This window comes from Eumetopias jubatus, unplaced genomic scaffold (assembly GCF_037043125.1).
Source record: "Eumetopias jubatus isolate StellerSeaLion01/CBP00866 unplaced genomic scaffold, mEumJub1_p1.0 scaffold_14, whole genome shotgun sequence".
In the NCBI taxonomy this organism is placed as follows: domain Eukaryota; kingdom Metazoa; phylum Chordata; class Mammalia; order Carnivora; family Otariidae; genus Eumetopias; species Eumetopias jubatus.
In genome coordinates, this window is record NW_028274820.1 from 96555772 (window position 1) to 96581347 (window position 25576).

The 25576-nt window shown below is 50.1% G+C and overlaps 2 protein-coding genes across 9 annotated transcripts; one reads left to right on the plus strand and one right to left on the minus strand.

The window, feature by feature from the left end:
* Window positions 1–4185: 4185 nt before the first annotated feature.
* SOFU1 (sperm-oocyte fusion factor 1) lies at window positions 4186–5216 on the plus strand. The gene is made up of 3 exons (XM_028106188.2): window positions 4186–4221; window positions 4336–4456; window positions 5038–5216. Exons 1-3 carry the CDS (start codon window positions 4186–4188, stop codon window positions 5214–5216), a joined length of 336 nt encoding a protein of 111 aa, XP_027961989.2.
* A 607-nt stretch (window positions 5217–5823) lies between these two features.
* On the minus strand, window positions 5824–25576 carry KEL (Kell metallo-endopeptidase (Kell blood group)). 8 transcript variants are annotated; one of them, XM_028106422.2, is made up of 20 exons: window positions 25412–25576; window positions 24998–25085; window positions 24547–24694; window positions 24062–24238; window positions 22428–22552; window positions 22065–22086; window positions 21940–21988; window positions 18511–18589; window positions 18223–18303; window positions 17843–17991; window positions 16676–16805; window positions 10233–10343; window positions 8977–9075; window positions 8647–8724; window positions 8110–8210; window positions 7826–7936; window positions 7616–7683; window positions 7233–7402; window positions 6797–6892; window positions 5824–6102 (listed from the first exon to the last, which is right to left on the minus strand). In XM_028106422.2, the coding sequence occupies exons 2-20, from the start codon at window positions 25037–25039 to the stop codon at window positions 5941–5943; spliced, it is 1998 nt and encodes a 665-aa protein (XP_027962223.2). In that variant the 5' UTR covers window positions 25040–25085; window positions 25412–25576; the 3' UTR covers window positions 5824–5940. The 8 variants fall into 8 exon arrangements, with proteins under 8 accessions (XP_027962223.2, XP_027962220.2, XP_027962219.2 ...); XM_028106419.2 differs by having other exon boundaries at window positions 18223–18411; window positions 25412–25575; XM_028106418.2 differs by having other exon boundaries at window positions 18223–18411; window positions 18511–18573; window positions 21940–22086; window positions 24998–25080; window positions 25412–25575.

Below are 25576 nucleotides of genomic sequence, written 5' to 3' on the forward strand. Positions count from 1 at the left end.
TGGGACTCCTCAACTGAGGAGGAGGCGGAGTCTGTTTGGGGTTGGGACTGAGAGTCTATCTCCTGTGTGACTTGTGTATGCAGCGTGCGGTTTGTGGGTGGGGTGTGTGTGTGTGTGTGTGTGTGTGTGTCTGTGCGCGCGCGCGCATGCATGCCTGCATGCACCGAGGGGACTGGGGGCCCTGCCAAGAGAAAGCAGCTTTACCTGGAGGAGGAGGAGCTCTTTCTAGAGAGCCCCTGGGGCACAGAACCTGCCCTAGAGCTGGGAGGGGAGAGGGAAGGGATCTTCGTTCCTGGCAGTGGGCTGGGGTCCGAAGTGAGACAGGGGAAGGTGAAGGAGGGTGAGACAATGGAAAATAGAGGGGGAGCAAGGATGGAGCCCAGAAGGTGGGCCCCACAAGCAAGGTGAGCACTTACTGGGATACAGGACGGTAAGAAAGTGAAGCCCTCCAGCTCAGCAATCAGGCAGGTCCTGGTTTGAATTCTGGCTCTTGGCCCTTATAGATCAGTTAGGTGAGCTTTCTGCACTTCAGTCTTCCAGTCTGTAGAATCAGGTCAATAATTGTACTGTCTCATGGAAGTGTCCCTTAAAGCATGATCATAAGCGCTCAGGGACTGTTGGTTCTCCTTCCACAGATAGGCTCTAAGCCCCAAGGGGCTGCTTCTCCGTGTTGTGGTTGTCTCTGTCCTCACCCCTACAGCCAGCCTCCTGGAGGCTTCTGGGCCACCGTCCTCTGTCTTCCCTCCCAGCCTCATGGATCCCCAGTCAGGGGAGGCCCCAGAGGTGGACCCATAGGAGCTGAGCCAAGGTGGTGGATGGAGAAATCTTGGGACTTTCTCCAGGAATGAGTAGGCAGGAAGATTGAGGACAGAAGACCTCGTGTTGTTTTCCGATAGGATGGGGTCCATTTTTCTTCGGATTGTAAATGCATTTATTGAATTGGAGTCATTCAGGAGGCCAGGGAGGTACATGGGAATAGGTTGGGGGCTCTCTTTATATTCTAATGAGGAGACAGAGCACAGAGGGGGAGGGTGATATCCCATGGCTAGTAGCAAAACTAGAACTGGCATTAAAGTTGGAAATTTAGCTCCAAATCATCTGCCACAACCTGTTGTTTCTTGGGAAACTTCTGCCTGCACAGATGTGAGAGACTTGGGGGGACACAGGCTGGGACCCTTCCCCTTGGGGGTCTTCAGGAGCAGGGGACCCCCCCTTCTTTTAGTGTCAGATCGAAGGATGGACAAAATGACTTTTAGAGGAGAATTGAAAGGAGACAAATAAGGAAAGGAAGAGATGCCAGAGACAGGAGGAAGCACGCTCTCACCCAGGGAGTGGGGAGATGCCAGCCGGGAAGGGGGAGGCGGTCACCTTGTAGGGCAGTTTTCTGCTTTGCTGGGGACTGGGGTGGTGTGGGATGGTAATGGCCTCTGAAGCCTTGGGACTTCCAGTCTAAGGAGATGGACGGAGCGATAAGGTTGAGGTGGGGGTTGTAGATGCACTGATAAGCAGGGGGCTGGCAGAGAAAGGAGCACCTGCCTGCTGAGGCAACACTCAAACCATAAAGCTAATCCTGGAGGCGGTGGGGGCGGGGAGGGGCTGGCCCGGTCAGAGCCGCACAGAGCAGGTGCGGGGAGGGGGGGCTGGCTACCAAGGGCTTTGTCCTTGGGTCTGGGTGGGGAAAAGAGGGGGGCCCAGGAACGGGCCCCCACTCTGGGTTTCCACCCTCTCACTTGCCCAGGCCCACTGCACGGGGCCACTTCTATGTGGATAGTTTTTGATAAAGACAGTACAGTACTGTAAACATATTTTCTCTTCCATACGATCTTCTTAACAATTTTCTCTAGTTTACTAGAAAAGTACAATATCTAATACATATAGCATACAAAATACGTGTTAGTTGACAGTTTATGTTTTTTGGTAAGGCTTGCAGTCAACAGTAGGCTATGAGTAGTTAAGTTTGGGGGAGTCCAAAGTTACACTGGGATTTTTGACTGCGTGGGGGATCAACTCTGCTGCTTCATCTTTCAGGAGTTCCTTGCTCTCCTCTGGCTTCCTCCCCTCCCTCCTCCACCCTTGTCATATCCCCTACCACAACTATTTCTCCCTCCTTCCTTCTCATGCTCCCTCAGCCTTCTGTGGACACAAACACCTAGGACCCCTCTCCCTCAGGTAGCAGCTTCCCCACAGTCGCAGGAGACTCAGTGATGGCCAAAGAGCCCCTCATTACACTGTCAGGTCCCAGAGCCCCTTGGCACCAAACCAGTCAGACCTCATGTTCTGATGTGATGAGGAGAAAGAAAATGAATCATACCTGGGTTTTATTTTCTAGGAAATACTCTCCCACTCCATGTACCCACAGCCATGTTGGGAAAGGTTTTAAATACCACGCTTTAAAACATTAATAGTGATTTTCACTGAATGGTGGAATTACTAGCCCTTTTTGCTTTTCCTACTTTTAAATACTTTTATAATAAAAACAATTACATTCCTGCAGGATTTATCTCTTCCAGCACAGGGAATGGGGCAGGTGGGTAGTGAGGAAATGTGAGGAATGGTGGTCAGTACAACCCAGTTCTTTCCACACCAGCCTGCCCCACCCCTAGCCACCCTCCCTATCGATATGCACAGAGCCTGAGAGGGCTTCTCTTTTTGCTGGGAACCAAGAGGCTCCTCCCCCAAAGTAACCAGATTAGTGAATTTTTTTTTTCCACCCAAGCATTGTTTCCTGGACCTGAAGGTCAATGAGTGCAAGGTAGGGGTGAGCAGGGTCACTTGCTTCCTTGAATCTTTCTTCTCCCACCATCAAGTGACCTCCTGTACCACTACCCAGTCACCACGTCACCTGGCCTGGATCAGCAGGAAGAAAACAAGAGGCAATGAGAGCCTCCAGGTGAGCTCATCTGCTAGCAGGCGTCCATCTGTGGGAAGGAGTCTCCACTTGCACTCCCATGTCTATAATTCTCTTTCCAGAAAGGGTACACATTTCTGTGCATGGCCCAGCCCCTGCATTTGGTGGTTCACTCAGGTGTGGCATGCATGGGCTCCAGGAGTGGTGTGAGCTGGTTGTGATAGCTCAGGTGTGCCTGCAATCTTCTCCCACCTGCCCCAGCACCCTTCCTGTAGCTCATGGCCTGCACTGGTTTCTGGTTGTCCAGGCAGATCTTTATCCTAACTCCCAAGCTCACCCCACCCCACCCCACCCCATCCCAACCATCTCTGCTCCAGGAGGTAATTAGGCACAGCCCATTACTGCCAACACATCTGTGCTCACCAGGTTCGTGGGCATGGCGGGCCTGGGGCACTGAGGCAGGTTTCTTGAGATCTGTTGTTTGGGATCCTCGCCTCTCTGCCACACTGGTTCTTCTCTAAAGACTCTACTTCCATCGAGCAAGGAGTTTAGAGAATGAGCCTCTAAGAAGTTTTTCTTTGTATCTGAGAATAATAAGAGGCTATAAAACTAGAGGAGCGGGGTGTCGGTCTACCAGTACAAGAGGGCAAAGGCTCAGGGAGAGGAAAGTCTAGGGGAGGATGAGGAAGGAGGGAATGCTTTCTGCTTGGGTGCAGGGGGCCCTGTGCTGTCTCTCATGCACGCACGCACGTGCACGCTCACACATGCACACACGCACACACACACCATGTACACTTTCCTCCCGCTCCACCTGTGCCTTTCCACCTCCCTCATTTTTGATGGGCCTGAGTTTCATGTACAGCCCAGGGCTTGAGGATCTGATATTTTCACATCTGCTGTGGGCGTCAGCCTCTACAAGCCACTTTCCTTGGAGAAAGGCCACATGGAAGAGAGAAAGAGGTGATGTCTAGAATGTCTAGAAAAGAGGTGGTCAAGAGTCCTGCTCTACCCTATTGTCTTGGTGATGCTAAGGGCAAGAGTCATGTCTTTTGGGGAGCTTGGCTTCCTCATCTGTATAATGGGTATGATGATCCTATGACTTTGAGTCCGGTTGATATGTGGATCTCATGACAAAATGGATGTGAAAGTACTTGGCAAACTCTTCAGTCATTTGGTTGCTCTCCACAGGATGACCCACTACAATCATCCTAGAAGCCTCTGCCGTCTGCTGCTGGCTACTCACCACTCTCTTGCCTGACAATGGAACTCTCTAATGACCTGAATGAGGGGCAGTCCCATGGTTGTGATGTCACAAAGCTCATGAAGTCAGAGGTCCTATGGAAGGGAAGGGAAGAAAACGGTGCTGGGAAGTGGTAAGGGCTGGAACAGGGGCAGGAGAGGGAGGCGGGGGAGCTGGCTGGGCATTGGGGAATAGGGAAGGCCAAAGGCAGCCAATGGGCAGGCCCATGACTTTCCTAGACTCCCAGCTCTGCAGGGCAGCATTCCTGGCCACCATCCTGCTGCTGCTGTGGGTCAAGGGAGTGAAGCCTCAGAAAGGCAGCCTGGACCCCAACGAGAGGAGTCAGAATGAGAAGATACCCTCTACAGGTAGGTAGAGAAGAGAGGATGGCATCTGGAGCTAAGGATCAGATCTCTTTGGAGTCAGTCCCCTACTACTTCTCAGGCTGGAGTGAAACCTGAGATAGGTTTGGGTTGTGGGAGACAAGCCCTAGCCCCCTATTATTGTAGTGTGAAAGGGTCAGGGAAAGGGTTTAGAGCAGGGTTCTTGGCCAGGGCCATGTTCAGGGGCACACCACAGGCTAGCCAAAAGTGCATGCATCTTGTGTGTGTATAGGCACAGGTGCATTTGTCTGGGAAGAGTCTCTGGTTTCCGTCCTTCCCCAAGGTGGTCCCTCCATCTCTGAATGGTGTAATGCGATTTGGAGGAGACAGTTTGAAGTGGAAATGGGGTGTGTGTGCTGTGGTTGAACACAGATGGGAAGAGACCTCTGGGTAGAGCATTGGCCTCCTTGGTCCAGGACAGGGTCTGCACAACGGGGCTAAAAGCCCCAGGCCCTAACTTCTTCCCAGATTCTCCAACTTTGTCCCATTTCTGGCACAGGTTGGGGTCGGGGTAGGGGCAGGTTAGGATCAGCCCCCTCAGTGCCTTCCCCTCTCCCTTGTTCCAGACCAGGATCAAGAGCACTTTGAAGAGCACTTTGTGGCCTCCTCAGTGGGTGAGATGTGGCAGATTGTGGACATGGCCCAGCAGGAAGATGACAAGACATCAAACACTGCAGCTCTTCGTGACCACCTGTTGGACCTAGCCTTCTGCTTCAATATGGCCAGCATCATGGTTTTTTTATGAGGGACATTGAGGCTGAAGTGGTGGCCTGGTTCCTGGATGAGGACCTGGATATCTACCTCCGCTTCATGATAGCTTACTGACCCTCTCTCCTCACTGGGCTCCAGGTCACTGCTCCCACGGGAGGCATATGCATGGCTTCCTGCCTCTGGCCAGTGGCTCTTCACCTCAGGATGCGGCATCCGAGGGATCCTGGTGCTGGCCTTCCAGCCACCCATCGCCACAGCCTCACTGCCTCCCCACCCTCTGAGCTCCATCTCCCAGGTCCTGAGACTCCAGGCCCTTGCACTTCTCTCTCCCACACCTCTCCTGGCTCTGCTCGGGAGAGCACATTAGGGCAAGGGGGCAGCAACAATCAAAGAAATAACAGTAAAATCCTGAAAACACATGGGGGCAGCTTTCTGAAATTTAACTGAAGCCCTCGTGTCTCCCACTGGCCCGTTTGACTGCCGGACCTGTGGCCCACTGACCTTTCGACCCACTAGTTCACCAATCATTGGTTCTCTCCTCTTCTTGTGTCTCTGGAACTCTCTCGGCCTTTTCTCCTCTTATCTTTTCTGACTTCTAGGCATGGAACATATCAAGAAAGAGTCATTAAGAGACAGGCAGATGCCAAGTGCCAGCTTTTATTTTTGGAAGGGAAGGAGAAAGGAGATTATCGCCTGATCCCATGGTTGGAGCAGGGAGATGTTGTGACATCTGAATTGAAGTCTCTGTGGAAGCCAGGTTACCAGAGTTGGCAGCGGCTGGAGGGATTCAAGAGGGCACCCTGTGGACAGTGGAAATGTCTGGCAAAGGCTGGGGTGTTGCTGAGGGGCCCGTGGACTCGAAGGGTGGGTGGGCTGTGAGGATCCTGGGGCTCCTGGGTGCCAGGCTCCCTACACATCACCTGTGGAGAAAGAGAGGTGCGCCTGGGGTAAGGAGAAAGGCAGAATCGTAGGGAAGGTCAGGGTCAGTAGGACAAGGCCGAACAATGCCAGGATGGTGACCAAAGACGGCAGACAGAGATGAGAGCAGGGGTCAGGCCACACATCTGTCCGTCACTTAATCTGGCAGGAGGCGTGTGAGGGAGGGCCTGCGCTGTGCAGTCAGACCATTTGTCAGTGACTGAGAGGTGGGGTTTCTTGGAAAAACTCCGTGAGGGGGTCTTTCAGTATATTGAGGAATTGGGAGCAATGTCTTGGTGGGGGAGCATATGGCACTTAGGGGGTGCTGTCAGGTGAGGACCACACCTGGGGGTGAGGTCTCCGAGAAGGAATGTGGTCTAGAGACCATCTGTTGGAGGCTCGGTTTTGAGAAGAAATGAGAGAAGAAAAAGTTGGGCTCATCTCAGAGAGGGATTTGGCAGTAGAGTTTTTTTTTTCTTTATTTGAAGGGGGTGCTGAATTTGGTAGAAGAATTTATACCAAATGAAAAGATGGTCCCAGGTGGTAGGTATGAAAGGATGGCAGCGGGGACTTCTGTGGCAGAGAGTTGGGGCTGTTTGGGAGAAGACATTTCAGGGAGGAGTCTTCTTTAAGCGTTAGCGGTAGGATCCTTCTCTGACATGGAGCGAGCCATGGAGGGAGGTGGCAGCAACCTACCTGGGCATAGCTTCGGAAGAAGAGTTGCTGAGGACTGAGGCCCAGGTTCGGCAGGATGGTCTCCCCATGGTTCCATAACAGCCTCTTGCTGTATGCCTGGATATGGGGGTGGGGCGGTGAGTAGCCCTTAGACTCCAGACCCATGGCCATTTGCAAGTCTGATGCCCTACACACAACACCCAAAACCAGTCTGTGGCCCTTTTGCCCAAATTCCGCAGACACACTGGTCTAAGCCAGGGGAGAAAAAAAAAAAAAATCTATAGCTCTTACATACTTGTGAGAGATCTATGGATATCCTAGAAAAGAGGGATCGGTGGGGTGGGAGGGGGATCCCCATCTGTTCCGTGGGGAAATGAAGGCTTTACAACTATGTTTGCATGAGGGATGGTAGAAGGAATGGCTATTGACAGATCCGGGCTCCTGGGAGGGGAGTTACCTGTAGTGCAATGGCCAGCCCCCCAATGTCTGCAGCATTCTCCAGGAATGTCCGAGAGCCATTGAAGGAGGTTCCACTGGGTAACGGAATGGTCTCATAGTGGTGTGTCAGGCACAGCAGCGCCCCCTGTAGGGCACGGGTGTCACAGGCTGGGCAGCCCCCAGGGAGCACTGTTGAAAATGGGGCCAGGTAAAGAAATAGTGAGGCGCCATGTAAGGATGAGGACAAGGGGCTACCACAGACTGGGCTGGCCCCCAGAAGCACTGCAGAGGATTCAGAACTGTCGCATCTGGAGCCCTCCCTTTCTCCTCCTCTTGGCCTCTTTTGGGGCCTTCACCTGGGTTCCCAATGGCCCCACCTCCCAATGGCCCACTGTTACCCACAGAGCTGGTAGAAGATGTGCAACAGCTCATGGGCCATAATGCTGCCAGCAGCGCCAAAGTTCACGGCTCTGGGGAGAGAGAGGTTTGTCTTACTCCCAGAGTCCTACCAAGTTTTTGACTCCAGTCCTCCGACCACAAGTCCCATCCATCATAACATCTGTCCATCATGCTTGGGAAATCCCCTGCCCACGCTCAGGGAATGGCCCCTACCTGGGGTAGCCAGGGTGGAAGAATGGTGGTTGGAGGAGTCCAGCTGGGAAGACCACCACATGGTCAGGTATTGAATAATAAGCATTGACCCCCCAGGGGGACACCTGCCACCTATGGGAAGAGCACATATGAACACTAGCTGCATCATTTATGGTCCCGCCCACCAGACATGAAGTCCCACTCAACTTCTGTCACTGTTCCTGTATCCCCAAGCCCTCATCTTTGCTGCTAATCTTGAGTGGGTATCTCTGAGATGCAGGGTCTGTGTCCCCTTGCTCTTATACCTGTGGTAGGGGAAAGACTGCAAGAAGCTCTGGACAATTCTAGCTCGGAGGGATCGGACACAGCTCAGGAAGGACTGTAGGTAGCTGGGTCCAAGCTGTATCTGGGAGGAAGCAGGAGGTGACTCAGATACACAGAGACAAATACAGATACCCTCTGACACACCCTGATGGGTACATCTGAACATAGACAGATAAGCCCCAACACACAGACATCCAGACTACAGTGGACAGCAGCACAATGACACCACCACATGTCAGAGCAGACAGGCTTCACATGAATCAGTGCACAGATAAACACACTCAGGCAAGTCACAAGAATGCATGTATACATGCGTGCACACACACTCAGCGTGACCTGAAAAGGTTCTGTTCTTCTGCTGGCAAGACCCACAGTGTGGATATTCACCCATAAAACCCAGCCAACACCAGGGCAAGGAAGGGGTTGGTTAGGATTGCCCCAGGTAAACAGATTGTCTGCCACTCAGGCGGGTCAGGGGGCTGAGGACTAATGAGGAGCTGGCAAGGGCAGGGACCCACATCGTTGTATTCCTGTCTGGCCAGTGATGGCTCCAGGGCCCATTCTGGGGCCCCCATCTTCACCTGCAGTTGGGTGACCTGGGGAGAGACACAAAATGTAGAAGAAACCTACCTACTCCAAGTCTATCAGAGGGAATTTCTCAGGCTCACTGCCCTGGTCCCACCTTTTATATTGTCACCAGGGTGTGTGTGTGTGCAGCATATTGGTGTTTACACTTGCCATGTGTCCTTGCGCCTTTGCACTGTCCTCCCACCGGTGTGATCTCTGGATCCAGTACTCAATTCCACCCCTTCTGACTCCTGACTCCTGTCTTTCACTCCTGAGCTTACCCTGTTCTGGGCCTCCTTCCGGGTCTTCTCATCCACCCAGGGAATCCTTCTGAGGCGGCTGATGAGGGCATTCTTGATTGCAGTGAATAGTTCCATGGCCTGTGAAGGGGCCAGTTTAGAGAAATAGGATCAGGGTTGGCCTCAGTCTGGGGTCCTGCCCACTGGGCCTTTGGGAAGGGCATTGGCCCCAAGGAGCTACCAGAGAAGGGGAAAGATCTCTGAGAGAGAAAGTAGGAATATTTACTAGGTGACTAGAAACAGAGCACAGAGATCTGTGGGGACAGAAAGGAGGTGCCATGCACAGAAAGGGAGGATGGGAGCTGGTCCCTCCTGAGGTCAACAGGGGAGACAGTTCCTTTCCGTGGAGAGATCTCAGCTTGTCAGGGGAAGGAGACACCATTGGCCTTACCCTTGACCAGGCAATCCACTCAGAAAGCAGAGGGAGGAAGAGGACCATCATTCCTTTCTCTGCTCTTCAGGGCCCTTGTCCTCACACTCTCTTTATTAAGGCCTGCATTTCCTCTCTCTGTCTTCCTGGGCATTTCAGCTTTCCAACAAGCTAAAGTCTTCCCAGCTTCACAACAGACCGTGTGGTTACTGCTTTCCCAGCCATCTACCATCTTGTTTGTATCCTTTCTTGATAGAGGTAAATGGATGACGATATCAGAAACCTGAGCTCAAATCCTGACTCTACTATTTGGCAGCCGATCTTGGGCAAGTTACTTAACCTCTATGTGCTTCAGTTCTCTCTTCTCTAAAATTAGGATGATACTAGTCATTAAAGTAGTTCATGCAAAGTGCTTACAAGAGTATCAGCCACATGGTAGGCACTCAAAGACTACTCAGTACTCATTTACTTGCACTTTTTAAGATTGTATCATTCCATTCTCCTGCCGTTTCCTGTGTTGTTAAAAAATCATAGATAAACAGGGAGTAGCCTTAAAGGCCATGGAGTTCAATTTTCTCATTTTATGGTTGAAGAAACACAAGAGCAGCAAAGTTAGGTAACTTGTCCAAATTCCGTGCATGTTGTACACACTTGTTTCCCATAGCAAAACTATGCAAACCCTAGGGATGCAGCCTGGCCTCCTTTGACTTCTCTCTCATAGTGCTCTCTCTCTCTCTCTCTCTCTCTGTGACTGCCTGACTCCCCGACCATCCAGACCATTGAGTAGGACACAGTCAATAGAATTAAGAGAGAATGATTGGGTGGGAAGGGGTGGAGGGACATGGGCTGGGGAAGAGCCCTCACATACAGCACTTTGGGTGCTCGGGCTGAAGGCCTCACGGACAAACAAGGCTGCCAGGGTAGGCTCGAAGAAGGTTCCTGTCTCCTCCACACACTTCATCCATCGAGGGCGGGAAGGCTACGGAGACAAAGATGGAATGAATGGCTCCCATCAAGCATTCTTCCTCATCCATCTCCCCAGGCCTATCTTGTCTAGACCTTTACCCCCAGAGGAGGCTCTCTTCCTTGTCTTTCTGGGTTTGTCTCACTTTGCTCTATCATCCTGTTCGGTGATACACAGGGGGCTATTACCACTTGGTAATAAAAAGGGCTATGTCCTCCAGGATTAGCCTCGTGAGCTTGAATTGGGCAGATAATCCTTATTTATTGACTACTGAATCTGAAAGCAAGTCCTCTCAGAGGTACCCTTCTGGAGGACAGAAAGGCTCCTGGATAGGAGAGGACTACATACCAAATACCAAACCTCTCACCTCAGCAAGTCTGTTGGCCACCTAGTCCCCACCCGCCACATGCACCACGCTGGTAGCCCAGGAAAGGCTGCCACCCTCCCATATTAAAATGGAAATTGGAGAAGGTAATTCCTCTCTCCTTTCTGCCACCCTCCCCCACTCTCCAAATGGTTATCGTGGGTCATCTGGTAGGACTTTGTCTTACAAAGAAGAAAACGATCAGAGTGAAAATGGGTTTTAGACACCATATTGTTTGGTAAGAGAAGGGGAAAAAAGACAAGACTAAACCCGTGAATTCAGAGAGCTAAGAAACTTTTGGCCAAATCAGGGAAAAGAGGATGAGATGAAGGACATATTATCAACTTCAAAGGCAGACAGATGGTTAGACAAAAACTCAGTAGGGTCTTGGCAACTGGGGTGTTCTTAGTATGGGAACAGAAAAAATGAGCAACACAAGAGAGATGCTGGGGAGGTGTCTGTGGTCGGTGTGGATGGCTTTGAGGAGCTGACCATGAAGTGGGCCCAGAGATGACACAAGGCCGACTGAGAAACATGCTGATGGGGCCGAGGGTGAGAGAGCTGGCCTAGGGGAAGTTTGATCTGGGACTCTGGAAAAATAGCTAATATGTTAATTGGGGGTAAGTGGGATGAAGTCACAAGACTTCATTCCTGTAACTTATTTACTCCTCACAGATCTCCTCACAGGGAAGGTAGTTAGGTTGCCACTATGCTTTCTGGTGCCAAGACTGGAGAGAGAGTTTAAGGGGCTTCTCACAAGAGAGGAAACAAGAAGGGAAGGCCAGTATTGTTGTCACTGAAGAAGACACTTCTGCGCCTGCCTGTCCTGACGTTCACAATTTTGAAGGTTGCCCCAGACCTGGTTGCCCACATTTGTTTGTTCTTGTTCCCTCTTGTGAGGACAAGGACTCAGCCACTTTCTGTAGTGTATTGGTTGCTGCTCTAAAACACAAACGTGCACAGCAAAGATGAATTGAAAGAGAACCTGGATCTGACAGCCATGACTGGGTCAAGGGCAGGCTCTGCTGGCCACCTTCAGTGTCTGTCCATCCCCCACAGTCCTCCTGATCACATGCCTGGATCTAAGACTGACTTTCATCAGGCTGTTGGCGGTGGGTTGAGGGGGAGGTAGGGGGCCCCCCCCGGGGCAGCAGCAAACACATCAGCCTTGAGCTTGGTAGTGTGATCTGCCTGCTCTTTCTATAACTCCTGGTTCTTGAGTTGTTTTCTGATCCCTTTTGCCAATGCCTGCCCATTTTTCCAACAGCTTTCGCCTCCTCCGTGCCTGTCCCCATAGCCCGGGCCGCATCAGGCTCTGACTTGGTGACTGGAGAGCATAGATGCCACCTCAGACTACCCATTGCTAACCCCTGTGAAACTCTGGGATTCTTTTGGTCACAGTTGTGCTGGGTCACATCTCCAATGAGCAGGAAAATAACTTCCAGAATCTATAAATAAATGTAGGTCTTTGGTGGAAGTTGACAGGTTATATATTCCTCTACTAGGGGTTCTGAGTATCTGAGCTGTCTTTCAAGACATGGAATGATAGAGCATATCATACATATTAAAAATAGAGAAAAAGAGGGGCCCCTGGGTGGCTCAGGTGATTCTTGATTTCAGCTCAGGTTCATGAGAGATAAGGTTCTGCCCTGGGCATGGAGCCTGCTTAAGATTTTCTCTCTTCCTATCCCTCTGCCCCTCTCCCTCACTCTCTCTCATGTGCGCTCCCTCTCTCTAAAAGAGAGAGAGAGAGAGAAAGAAAGAAATATAGGGGAAAAATCATTGCCAAAATATAAAAGATGAAAGAAATGCTTCAAACTCAAGATAATGAAGCCCAGTAGATTAATTTTAGGGAACAGAAAACAAGTTGCAGATATAACCTTAGAACCACAAATAATATTTAAGAAATAATAGAAATCAGAAAAAAATTCTAGGACTCTGGAGGGAAGCACAAATTTTCTTAATTTGCCGTAGAGGGAAAGTAAATTTTAGAGATTACAGGTCAGCCAGGAATCCTTAACGTTAATTTTGACACCAAATTCTAGAATGAGTCATTAAACAGATCATTTCTGAACACTTGAGAAACAGCATGTAACTACTAAGGGATCCGCTGAGGATCACTGAGGACAAATAATGCCAAAATAATAACAATTTTTCTGGTTAAAATCTTCACCAAACTTGGATAACCCAGAGAACAGGAGTCACAGACTCGGATACGGGCCACGTGGTGGCGTAACTGAGAAGCAGCGTCAGACCCACGGGGCACAGAGGGACAAGGGTCAATGGGCAGAACACACCCAGGCTGAATAGAGCTGCTTCACTCAGCCCCTGTCATTTGTGACCCCTGAAGAACGTTAGCCCAGTGCTGCCTACACTTTACGTTTACCACACACGCACACAAAAATGCTGGAGATGTGACTGTTGGCGTGCAATCTCCTAATTTTTAACTGTTGGTGATTAGCTAAAAGTTTGTCAAAAGCTTTAAGGCCAAGAAAACACGTCAATTGGCCAGATTCATCCTCAAGGAACCACCATGATAACTATCCCTGAACGGAGAATTCAACATTTACTAAATGTGGATTATTAACCCCTGCCCTTTGGTTACAGGAGCTGTCCACGGGAGAGTAGAACTTGTCCTGCCTCCCCCACTGCATTGCTTGGGAGACCAGGTGAAACACCACATTGAAAGCACTTTGTAAACCTTAATGTACTCCCTCACTGTGTTGCCATTTGTTTCATGGAGGCATTTGGTAAAGCCATAAACTAAGTCCTTGTGAATGAGATGCAAAAATCTGTGTTGGAAGGTAGTGTAATTTGTGTGACGTCTTAGCTGGCTGAACCATAATGAAACCTCAGTGACTAATGACTCCAAGTCCGCATGAGCTTCCCTGACCATCCTACCAAAAACTGCAACACGCTCCCCACCTAGCACGCCATCTCGCCCTTTCCTGGTTTCTTTCTCCGTAACACTAATCGCCACTGAACATATTTTATTTACTTAGTTTATTGTCTTTCTTCCTTCATCAGACTATCAGTGTCTGAGGGCAGGAGCTGTTGTCTTTTGTTCGTGTGGTATCCCAAGTGCAGAGAGAAGTGTCTGGCACATAGTAGGTGCTCAGTAAACATTTTTGTTGCATAAATGAATGGATGAATTTAATGCTAGGTCTTCAATGACCTGACATGCTGTTCTTCCTTCTTCGGGATTCTAATCATAGTCCAGATGAAGATACACTAAACAAAACTGCAAATGACCAACAGTGGGAAGGGAAAGGTAATACAACAGAGGACTGGAACAAAGGCTAAAATTACCTGAACAAGTCAGGATGTTGGGATGAATAAAAAGAGTTCATTCCACAGGGTACAAATGTGACCTTCTGCTTTGACTTCCCCAAATTCAGCTTCTCAAGTTTAATAAGAGAAAGACCTGGCTTAATGGCCATTTCACTGACTGCATATTCAAAATTATGCAACAAAATATCGCCAGATAATGAGATATAGTATTTCTGAATTAGGACGCTATAAATTAGAATTCATTCCAAAGAATATGGATAGAAATCTGCAATTAATAACCATTGGGTAGGACTATGAATTTTGGTCAAATCAAGGCCGGCGCCTTGGCCATGTCTGACTCTCCTCTCCTCATGGCACACATCCATCAGAGAGCCTGTTGCTTACCTTCAAAATATGTTCTTTTGAAACACAAAACAGATCAGTCTTTCTGTAGGCCTCCCTCCATTTCATGCCGAGAAAAGCCAAGGCCGGCCAGTGGCCTACTGGGCCCTGGAGGGCCCCCTCCATCCCTCTCTGATTTCCTCCCTTTGGCTCTCTGTGCCAGCAGAAGCAGGCAGAAACTTCCACGCATGCCTCATCATCTCTTCTCAGCCAGAGCTACAGGGGGATCCCCCACGTGGCCCCAAAGTTTAGCCAGCCTACTCCATGCCTTGTCCCAAAGAAATGATGTCCCTTTCTTTGCCAGAAAACCCTTTCAACTCTCTAGATAACTGCCTCTGTCCTACTTCCAGCACAGAGATCCCACTGCCATTCAAACCCTCCCTCAGGTCTCCCTCTTGGGAACGCTGAGTGTTTGTTGTGTGAGCCAGAGTCTTTCTGGAACGCAGCTACACCCATTCATTTACTCCGCGTGTAGCTGCTTTTGTGCTACAAGGACAGAGCTGGGTGGTTGCAACACAGACCATATGGGCCACAAAACCAAAAGTATTTACTATCTTGACCTTTGTAGGAAGAATTTTCCAACCCATTTTCTGTTTTCCTACCCACTTATTTCTCAATCCTGCATAGTATGTAATTAAAAACGTGGCCTCCTGAGGTGGACAGGTCTGTTTTGGGGTCTGTTTCGGGGTCTGTTTCTTCACTAAATGAGCTGTGTGGTCTGCGGAAATTTACTTGCCCTTTCTGAGGACCTCAGAGTGTTTCTGGAGGGTTAAATAAAAAGCACCCACGCTAAGAGTTCCAAGCAGTGCCTGACATACAGTAACATTCACTGTTCATTAGCTATTACTCTATTTGTTGGTAGAACTTGACTCAGCTTTCAAGCCCAAGGACAGCTATAATCCAATGGGTATAAGAGGATGGACAAATTGGATATAAAGGAGGTATGTAAGTATATAAAGGATGGCAACTTTAGCAATTTGTAAGTCCTTTAAGTTCTTCAAGTGTGATTTCAGTATCGGCACACTTACATCCTTCAAGAAGTGCCATCAGACCATGGTTCTGGGATTGACAGGAAGCTGTTTGTTGCCAGGGATTTTGTAGCAATGCCAACTAAGAGGAGTTGGAGCTCTGTCTGCTTCATCTGTGTCAAGAGAAAGGCTGGGTAGAAGCTTCTTGGGGACTTGCCCACCTGAGTGAAAGTCCTAAAAAGGAGTGTTTTGTTTTGTTTTGTTTTATTCTTACCACAGCGATCAAGCACAGACCCTCAAGCCAGACTACCAGAGTTCAAATCCTAGCTCTACCAACTTACTAGCTATAATACCCTGAGCAAGTTACTTAGCTTTTGTAGCTTAATTTCCCCTTCATAAAACAGCAATAAATGATATGCCTACCTGATGAAATTCTTCAGAGGATTAAATCAGTTCATACATATCTAAAAGGTTTAGAAAAATATCTCACTCCCAATACTCAATAACGACATCGCAGTCCCTATGCATACATTTTCCCTCTCTGAATTCCACAGATGCTTCAGGTCACCAAAGCAGTGAGTTTCTCCAAGCCACAGAAAGGGTACACTAAAATGACTAAGAAAAAGAAACCACAGTGATTTTCAAGACTACACTGAGGCCTTGACTGAAGTTGGAGCATATCAAATGTTCTAGATACCTTTGCTTGCATTTGGACGTGTCTGACCTAGGGTTTCAAAGTTCTTGGTAAAGGAGTGTCTCCACATTTTATGTGACATAGGAGACCTGGGTTAGTGTGTTTGCTACACAGACACCACCTCAGATATATCGGGATCTGGACCACGAAGCCCATCTCATGGCCCAACAGATCCCACTAGATGTCAGAGATGAACTCTTTGTGAAGCGCATTTGAACATCAAACACTGGAATCACGTAGATAGAGGAAAGGCCACTGCCTGCTACTCATGTCTTGCATCCCAGTGAATCCTAAGCTTTAGGTCCACGTCCTTAAATCACAGAGCTCTGAATAACTAGGTAAATAGTTTAAAGGTCATAATAAAGGAAAAGCAATTGTTGATCATTGTAGAGTCTTATATTTACACCTTAATACTCAGCCAAAGGCCATAAAAGTAGCCAGATGCGTGTAAATGTCTGGTACCTGGCATCTCAGTCCTCAATATAACTACTGTATGCCCAACCTGTCTGCTTCTATAGAAACACCAGACATTGAAGGGCACTGCCCTCATGCCCTTTCCCTGGGAGAGATATGCCAACATTTATCCCTCAAAATGTCAAATGCTCCTTTAGCCCCCATTCTGGGAAAATTCATCCCCTCCTCTCCTCACCATGGGTGGTCTTTCGGTCAGCTCCCCCAGTTTCTGGATCAACGATCTGCGTGCCTCCTGGAATTTACTGTCCAGGGCTGGAGAAAGGGTCCTCACCAGCCCCAAGATCATGTGGCTCTGCAGAAAGTCTCTGCGGAGGGAAAAGAGACGGACACATACACCCAGGGCTCTGGGGGTGCCTCGAGAACAGCCGCCTCCCCTTCTGTAGTCACCGTGATACTCCCGGGGGATGGCCCTTCTCTTCTGTATCTATAGAAAATAAGGGCTTGACCTTGGAATAAGTTAAGAAGAGCTTTTCTTGGTGTGAGCTGGAGAATGGTAGTAGAAGGAACTAGATGCAGAGGTGGCTTCTCAAGTTGCAGGGAGTGAAGGGTGTGAGCTAGAGGAAGACTGGACTTAAAGAATTTAACCAACAGATTTGTCTACTTCCATAACCAAGAAATCTCAGTTCACTTTACATCTGATTTGTAACCTTACATAAACTTGCTCACACCCGCAAGAATGGTCGTTAGCTTCCTTCACAAAGAATTTCTAGAATTTGCTGCCACTGAGTTACTCTGAAGAAGGGCCTTGAGCCCGAGCCCCTGGAAGGAAGCTGCTGTCTTCGGGTAGGGGCCACCCGGGCCCTGGGGATGGCAGCCCAACACAGACCCTTACCCACAAGGACCTCAGAATCCTCTCACAGCTGAGAAATGGCCTCTCCTCCAGCTTTCCCCCCAGAGAATCCCCAGCCTTCACCTCATCCATCCACTGGCCTCATGTGCCTCCACCTCCTGCCCACACCTCCCAGCTGCTGACAAGACACAAATGACTTCCCTGTCCCTAGTGATTGGCCATCTAGCATCTCCTATAGCTTAGAGGCTCTTCACAGGCTGGGTTCTACTCCCAGCAAACCCTGTATCTTTCTGGGCACTTGTATTCCTCATTTCATGTGTGTTTTCCCTTTCCCATGCCCCCTAAACATCTCATATTTCCTGTTCCCTCCATTCCCTCTTGGGCCATCCACCCCAACCCTTCTCTAACCTTTTGTGTCCGAGGATCCCTTCCATCTTCCTGGGAGGACCTTATCAGCATGCATTTTCCATAATCATCTTTGTCCCTGAGGCCTCTGGGTCCTCAGACCTTTTCCATTGCCCTTATACTTCCCCGATCCCACCTGAGGCAAACCTGTGTTTCGACAGCTGCTCTTCCACCAGTTGAGACATGTTTTTCAAATATTCCAGGTCATGGACCAAGAGGAGCTGGGAGGGGCTCAAGGGCATTGGCGTGAATGTCGCTTGCAAGCAGGACAACCAGTCGATGGCAGGGGCCATTTCCTTAGAGGAGGGACACAAAGGCTGAGGGGGGATGGGATGAAGGAGAGGAGGTTTCCCCTCCCTCAGGGTTTGACAGGGAGTGGGGAGGGGGGCTTTGGGGGGAAGGGATGGAACCAGGAAAGTTGGGATGGGAAGGAATTAGGGAATGAGGAGAAAGGAGATCAGGAGAATAAGAAAGTTTAGGAGGGAAGCCCTCCTGCCCATCCCCCTCCAGTCCCCAGTTCAAGGCACCTGCAGCTGGTCAATAGTGACCATCTGGAAGAGCTTTCCCTGTGCCCGCCGCTGCTCCAGGGGCCTCAGAAACTGAAACAGCTGCGAGGTAATGGAGATGGACAGGAAGGCATGTTCTTGCACCTTGTTTGGTTCTCCTCCCAGCAAGGTTCCCAGCTGGTTCAGATAAGTCACGTATTCCCGCACAATCTGGGGGAGGGGCAACCTCAGTCACAGCCACCAGAGGCCCCTGCCTTTCTCTGAGCATCAGAGGTCAGGACCTGACCTTTGTGCATAGAGCCATCTTACCTGAGCGTAGATCTTCTGTTCCTGCTCTTGCTTGAGGGGAACATCAAACTCTGGCTGGTCTATCTGGACACAAGAGATACTGGAGAGAAGTAGGGAGCATGGAGGAAGGAGAGGACAGGTGTGGGGAGAAGGGGAATGTACCATGGAAGATGGCCTCAGGACACAGAGAAGGAGCAGAGAAGACAAAGAAAGGGAGGGATTGGGGCCAGGAGTGATGGGGGAAAAGAGTCTAGACATGGAAATGTCAAGACAGGGTGGTTATTTCAACCAGTTTGGGGGTGCTCAGCAAGAGAGAAGCATACTAATCCGTGTCCTGAAGGGAGCCATCCCCTGTGCTAGGGCCAGGTCTAGAGTTAAGGGGGTGAGAAACCGTCTCAGGTGCAAGATTTAAGAGGTACTGAAAATGGTAATCAAGATAAATATCCTAATTGGTATTTTTTTAAATAAAAATCAATGCTAAAATCCATGCTGACTAAAATATCAAAGCTTTTTTCATTGTGGATTTTTTTCCTGAAAATCCAAAGTGTATTTTTTATCCATTTTGAAGAAAAATTAAAGATTTTTTTTTAAAGTCTGCAATAAAATTTTGGTCCATTTTGAGGAGAAATAATCTCTTCAAAAAATCCACAATGAACAAAAATTTGGTATTTTGTTTATCATGGATTTTTGCATTGGCTTGGATTTTTTTTAAAAAATATTAAAACACTGGGGCGCCTGGGTGGCTCATTTGGTTAAGCGACTGCCTTCGGCTCAGGTCATGATCCTGGAGTCCCGGGATCGAGTCCCACATCGGGCTCCCTGCTCAGCGGGGAGTCTGCTTCTCCCTCTGACCCTCTGACCCTCTTCCCTCTCGTGCTATCTCTCATTCTCTCTCTCTCAAATAAATAAATAAAATCTTTAAAAAAAATTAAAATACTTATTTTGATTACTGTTTTTGGTATCCTCTTTGATTTCGCGTACAGGTAAGTGACTCACTTACCTCATCTGCCCCACCTTAGTCCTGGCATGTCCTTTTTTTGTTTGTTTCTTTTTTTTTCTTTAAAGATTTTATTTATTTATTTGACAGAGAGAGCGACAGCGAGAGCAGGAACACAAGCAGGGGGAGTGGGAGAGGGAGAAGCAGGCCTCCCGCCGAGCAGGGAGCCCGATGTGGGACTCGATCCCAGGACCCCGGGATCACGACCCGAGCCGAAGGCAGACGCTTAACGACTGAGCCACCCAGGTGCCCAGTCCTGGCATGTCCTTGATTCTGTTCTGAAGATCTCTGCTCCCACACTTTGCCTTTTTCTGCTCCAACTTCAATAACCCGCTCCCACCTCGAGCTGTACACTTCCCCCATCTTGAAAAATCTTTCACGTGGCTCCTCTGTCACATTTTATGTCCACATTTTGAAGAACTAAAAGTCATCTATGTTTCTGCTTCAACCCCCTTGCCTTCCTCTCAAACTCTGTACCATCTGTCCATTTCCAAAACTGTTTTGATACTCTTTTCTAGAAGTTTCCCAATGGTGTCTTCTCATTCCTTATCTCTGAGCTCAGAAATCTCTGGAATCCATGGTGATCCATCCCTCCTGAGACGCTCCTCCCCTGTCCTCTGTGGCTCAGCCATACTGGTCTGACTCCCCCTCCCTGCCCCCAGACCCCTATGCGGGTGCTCCCTCTGCAGTCCATTCTACCTATTTTTCTCCTCAGAGTCCATCCAGTCTCCAGTTGGATGGTAACCACACTCCTCCCACTCACAGCACATCAAAACTCGGATCATTTTCCAATTTCTCCATTTTCTGCATTTACATTCAGTCAGCCGCCAAGTCCTCTAGAAGCACCATGGACCATCACCACTGGGATGAAGTTGCCTAAATCTTCATGCCTGGCCTTTTCTTTCCATTTCAATTCCTCACAATCATCTCAGTTCAGAACCTCCAAATTTCTCATCTAGACTCCAACATCTCCGGGTTGACCTCTAAAATTGCTGCCTCTGCTTAAGTGCAATGCACAGCCGCCATCATATTTGAAGGGACCCAGCAGCATTTTTTTTTTTTTCTGTTAAGTTGAAGTGATCATGTCCATCTGGCTTCTGAGGCCGGGAATAATCTGAGGCCTAACCTCAAGTCTTCAGTCTTGCTCCTATCGATCTCCCACCGTACCTCACCCCTCCCCCAAATCCTCTGTTCCACAAACCAGCCTTCTCACTGACCCCACAGAGGAGCCACACCATCCCAGCCTCTTCCCTTAGCTCAGGACTTTCCCGAAGCCCTCCTCATGCCCTTAGCTTCACCTGTGCAATTCAACCATGTTTCAAGGCTCAGCTCACATTCTCCCCTCTCTGAGCCATTCCTTAACCATTTCAGATCTTAACTGCTCCCTAAAGGCCACACCAGTTAAGCTCCTTTAAAGGAGCTTAAAGAACTACCCTTTAGAACAGAAATCTAGAATGCCTCATACTGATTAACAACAGCTTTTCTTGTATATTCATCCCCATATAGTTCTGTGGAATTCTTGAGAGCAGGAGCTAAATAGATGGCATGGCATTGCCTACCACAATACTGATAGCGTCAACATTTTTATTTATTTACTTGTTTAGCAAACACCTGCTGTGGGCCTCTGGCTGCCAGGCCCACTCCTAGATCCTGGGGAGCAGAGGTGAATAAGGTGTGGTCCTATTCTTCAGGGGCACATGGTCTTTAACACGGTGTTCAATGATGAGAGTTTGGGAACTGGGAGGACTGAGGGGTCTACCTAACCCATAACTAGGGTGTCAGTGAAGTCTACCTGGAAGAGATAAATATCAAACCCCAAATTTGAAAAATATGTAAGAGTTTTCCAGGCTGAGCTTGGGGGGTTGGGCAGTAGTGTTGCAAGCAAAAGGAGTCATACAGTCAAAGAATTGAGGAATATTCTTGCAGTTATGAGCGAGCGTGGCTTGAGGTTTAAGGGGGACAAGGGGTGGGGCTGGAGATAAGGCTGGAGAAGTGTGTAAGGGTCAGATCACAAAAGGACTTGCAATGCTTTGCTGAGGATTAAGAACTAGATCGTGATGACCTGGTAAGGCATTGGAGGCATTTAAACAGAGCCAATAGCATAATTAGCTCTTGGTTTAGAAAGGTCCCTCTAGCAAAAATGAAGAGTAGATAAGAGGAGAGCAATACTGGAGATAAGGGGGCTAATTAAGAGGCAGTAGGGATAATCCAGATAAACAGTGAGAAAGATAGGAACTACTTCTGTCTTCTCCAGACTGGCCCTACTGCTTCTTTCCCTAATTTCACCTAGTGTCCCTGGCTGTCACATCAATAATTTTCCCTCAAGATAGGGATCTTTCCCACAGTGCACATTTGTCCTCTCTCTCCAGCCCCCAACCTTCCATTAGGAGATGCTAGGCTAGAATACGAGGCAGGCCCAGGTCTTACTGCATTTTTGCCAGTGCATCCCTCACCTGGATGACTGGCGTGTATGGAGGGGTTGGACGAGGTCGCAGATAGGCTCTGAAGAATGGAAAATAACCATACTGACTCATCAGAAGTCTCAGAGTTCGGTTAAAGTCTAAGGAAGTCCAATTACCGGAGATTCGCCAGCCTCCAAGCTGGGAAGCAGAGAGACAGGGTTCAGCATAGGGGCATGGCCTGGGACACCTGCCCCCACCCCCTTCCTCAGACAGCTGCTACTCCCCGACGGCTACTCTGAGTGCTTGGAGCCCTCCAGGCCCCACTTCTAGCCTCCTTTCTCTACCGCACCCAGGGTCCTCATGCTTCCAGAGGGTACTGCCATTTCCATCTCCCTCCTAGAACTTGGAGATCCCTAGGAAATAGACACCCGCCCCCCTTTCTAGAATAAAAAGGGGGTGGCTGCACTGAACACACATTGGTCCTATGTGTTATGTATCTAGAAATGCATTATGTATCTAGACCTGGCCCCGGGTCTCACCTCCTCAATGACTTGTCTGAGGGGGGCAGCCCCAGCAGCCTCGATGGCATCTGTGTCCATGCAGGAGCTGTAGAACTGGAAGGCTTTCTCCTCCCCAGAGCCCAGGTGCCAGGAACCTGGGGCTTCTAGAGAGGAAGCATGAGAAAATTAGAGGAGTAGAGAGCTGAACGGAGAAGGTGGGCGAGAAAGGGAGGACCCCCAGGGAAATGGAAGGAAGGGGAGGAACACAGGGATGCAGACAGGTGGGATGATGGGAGGGCTGGATCAGCTCGACGGGAGAACAAGTGCAGGGAGAGGGAGTGCGGGCAAGACTGAGAAAAACAAAGGGGACACGAAAGAGGATCAGGGAGGAGAAGACATGGAAAAGAAGGAAGAGACAAGAACGTCTAGGAGCACCTCTGGGTACAGGAGAAAGGGCGCAAAGGGAAGGCAGGAGGGAGGTGAGTGAAGAGATTAGAAAAATTGGGGAAACCAGAGAACATTGAGGGACTGGAGGGAGGAAAACTCATCCGGAAAGGTTTAGCAAGGAGAAGAACAGGGTCCAGACCCTCTCTCAGGACCCCAGGAAACAAGCAAACACATGGCAATAACCTGAAGGCGAATGTTCTGGAATCAGCCACCCTGTAATGCCCACCACCTGTCCCTCAGCCCCCGACACCCTTCACTCTCTCATGGGCGACAGCATTCGTCCTGAGCACACATTTTCATCTCTGGGCCTTAACTGGAAGCATGGCCCCACTACCAAGGGAAGGCCTGCCTCCATTCTTTCTCCATCCATTGGAGGGCAGAGGGATACATTCGTGTGTCCCAAATTCCAGCGGATACCGCCGACACGCTCCCTCAGCTCCCTCGGCTTCCTGACACCGGAAATGTGCGCCTATTGTACCCCATCTTATTCCCCCATCCTCACCACCATCTTCCAACTTCCTGGGACCCACTTCCAACCTCCCAGACAGCCGCAGCTCCTCCCCTAGACTTTTCCTGTCAGTTCTTTCGTCTTCTCCACGCATAGCCTCTCTTGTACCACCACTGGGGCTTTAGGTGGGCCCTCTCCTCTGCCAGAACACCCTCTGCTCCCGTCTGGATCCATTCCCTGGCACACAGCCAGATACCCCCCCCAACTCCTCACCCCACTGGCCACATCATCCCAACCAGCCAGCCCCAGTATGCCCGTTTTTCCAGTCGAGCTTTCACACCAAGGTCCAAGGTTTGCATGGAGAACAGGAGATAATGGTGAGAGGGGGCCGGAAGTGCTGGCAAGGAGGGGATGACACTGACCACTGATGGGGCGCTGGAGGACAAGCAGAGTGGGGGGCTGGAGGCTGAGAGTGACGGACAACATGAGCTTATGTGCAGCAGGTGTTGAGGGGACATGGGTGGGGAAGGTCCAAGGCACGGGAGAGAAATAGAACATTTAGGGGCAGTAACAAAGAAGGGGAGAGCTTGAAGAGAACTCGTAGTCCTGGGCAAGCAGGAAAGGAAAGATGATGAGAGGGACCAGAAGAGAAGTGGGGAGGTACTGAGGTGCAAGCTGCGGTGACGGAGAAGCAAACCAGCTGTCCCACAAGCACACACGTTTGGGACAGCAAGATAGTTCTAGGCTCAGAGCCACCCACTTGCCCAGAGTGCCTCACCCAGTATTCTCCGAAGCCGGCTTTTGTTCTCCTCGGCAAGAGCCTGGAAGGAATAATCGGTCCCTTTGGCCTGTCCGCAGGCAAAACTGAAGAAATCGGTGCAGGGGGCCACACTGGTGTTTCCAGAGGCCAGGTAACGAGCCAGGAGATCCCAACACACAGGAGTCTTACAGGGGCCTGTGGGGAAAAGCTCAGAACTGGGAGAGGGAGAGGGGGAGAGAGGGAGAGAGAAAGGGACAGGGCTCCCCCAAGGGGCTGGGCAAAGGGAGGCCTGGTGAAGAAAGGGGAGAGGGGCCCTGTGAGAAGGACAGCACCAGGAGCAGGATGGGGAGGAAGACGTGGGGACGTGGGGAGGGAGGAGAGGGTCAGGCAGGACGAGTGGTGAGTACGTCCGCGGACACAAAGCCTCAGGATGACGGGCCGGTGGACGCTGCCCCTAGTGAGGAAGGGCTGACGAGGTTGGGGGATTCCAGGATCTTGCTTACTAGGGCCACAGCTCCGGAAGATGTAGACCAAAAGCACAGAGAAACCAAGGAGCACACTGAAAAGCAGGCCAGCCGTTAGCACCCGCCTGACCACGGACCACTGTCCGCCAGGTTCAGTGGCAGTGGGCAGCCTTTCTTCTGGAGATCTCTGCGCCGGGAACCAGGAAGTGAAAGCCACAAGATGGAGGGGATTGGGAGAGAGGGGTGAGGAAGAGAAAGGGGAGAGGAGAGAGAAAGAAAAAGTTAGTGCCGGGGCCCCTTTGTAGAGAGATAATTCTCCTCATTCTCCCTAAACCCAGCCCTATTTGGCCCCCTGAGAGATGTGCAAACAAGAAATGCCACCTGTTCTGGGCAAGGACCAAGCAGGCTGTGAGGGCTGAGAGTTTGTGGGATGTTAGAGCTGGAAGGGATGTCATGCATCGGCCCCACAAGGGTCAAGGACGGCACTTACCTCCTGGTTCCACGGAGGTCTCATTCCACCTGCCCGGCTCATTCCCTCGGCCCGGGTCCTTCCTCACTCTGGTCTCCACCCTCCTGAACTGAGGAGGAGGGAGGGGAGAGAAGCTGGTTCAGGAAGGGGGTGCATTAAAGAGAGTTATATCAGGTCGTTTTGACGCTTCCTGTCACACAGGCGCTATCATCCAGGGCAGTGTTCCCAGACGGGCTTCAGAAGGGGCCCCTCCCCTGGATTCGCCCCTATTTTCCTCCCTCTCCGGATACCTCCCTCTCCTCTCCCATTTCTGCTCTCCAAGCCTCACATTCCCCCCCTCTCTACTGCGGGGGCACAGCACTCGCACACAGGGCCATCTACCCCCACCCTGGCCATCTGACCCCAGAAGGGAACGGTTTTCTCCAGGGGACTTGCCGTCTGTCAGTCCTCCCTGGCTTCCAGAAGCTTCCTGCTCCTGCCCTAGGTGTTGAGTGTGAAAACAGGGGTTCAGGAAATGGCCTCCCTCCTACCCCGTCCCCAGTTCATTTGTCCTGGAGAAGGGGCACTTCTGCCACATGACGCTCCTGTCCCCATACCCAT

Coding starts and splice junctions, on each gene's coding strand:
- SOFU1 (XM_028106188.2), top strand. CDS start 4,186: ATGGAAGGGAAGGGAAGAAAACGGTGCTGGGAAGTG. Junction 4,222..4,335: donor GAAAACGGTGCTGGGAAGTG/GTAAGGGCTGGA, acceptor CTAGACTCCCAG/CTCTGCAGGGCAGCATTCCT. Junction 4,457..5,037: donor TGAGAAGATACCCTCTACAG/GTAGGTAGAGAA, acceptor CCCTTGTTCCAG/ACCAGGATCAAGAGCACTTT.
- KEL (XM_028106418.2), bottom strand. CDS start 25,039: ATGAGCCGGGCAGGTGGAATGAGACCTCCGTGGAACCAGGAG. Junction 22,553..24,061: donor CCGGCTTCGGAGAATACTGG/GTGAGGCACTCT, acceptor CTTCCTCTCTAG/AAGCCCCAGGTTCCTGGCAC. Junction 9,076..10,232: donor GCCCGAGCACCCAAAGTGCT/GTATGTGAGGGC, acceptor GCCCCTTCACAG/GCCATGGAACTATTCACTGC.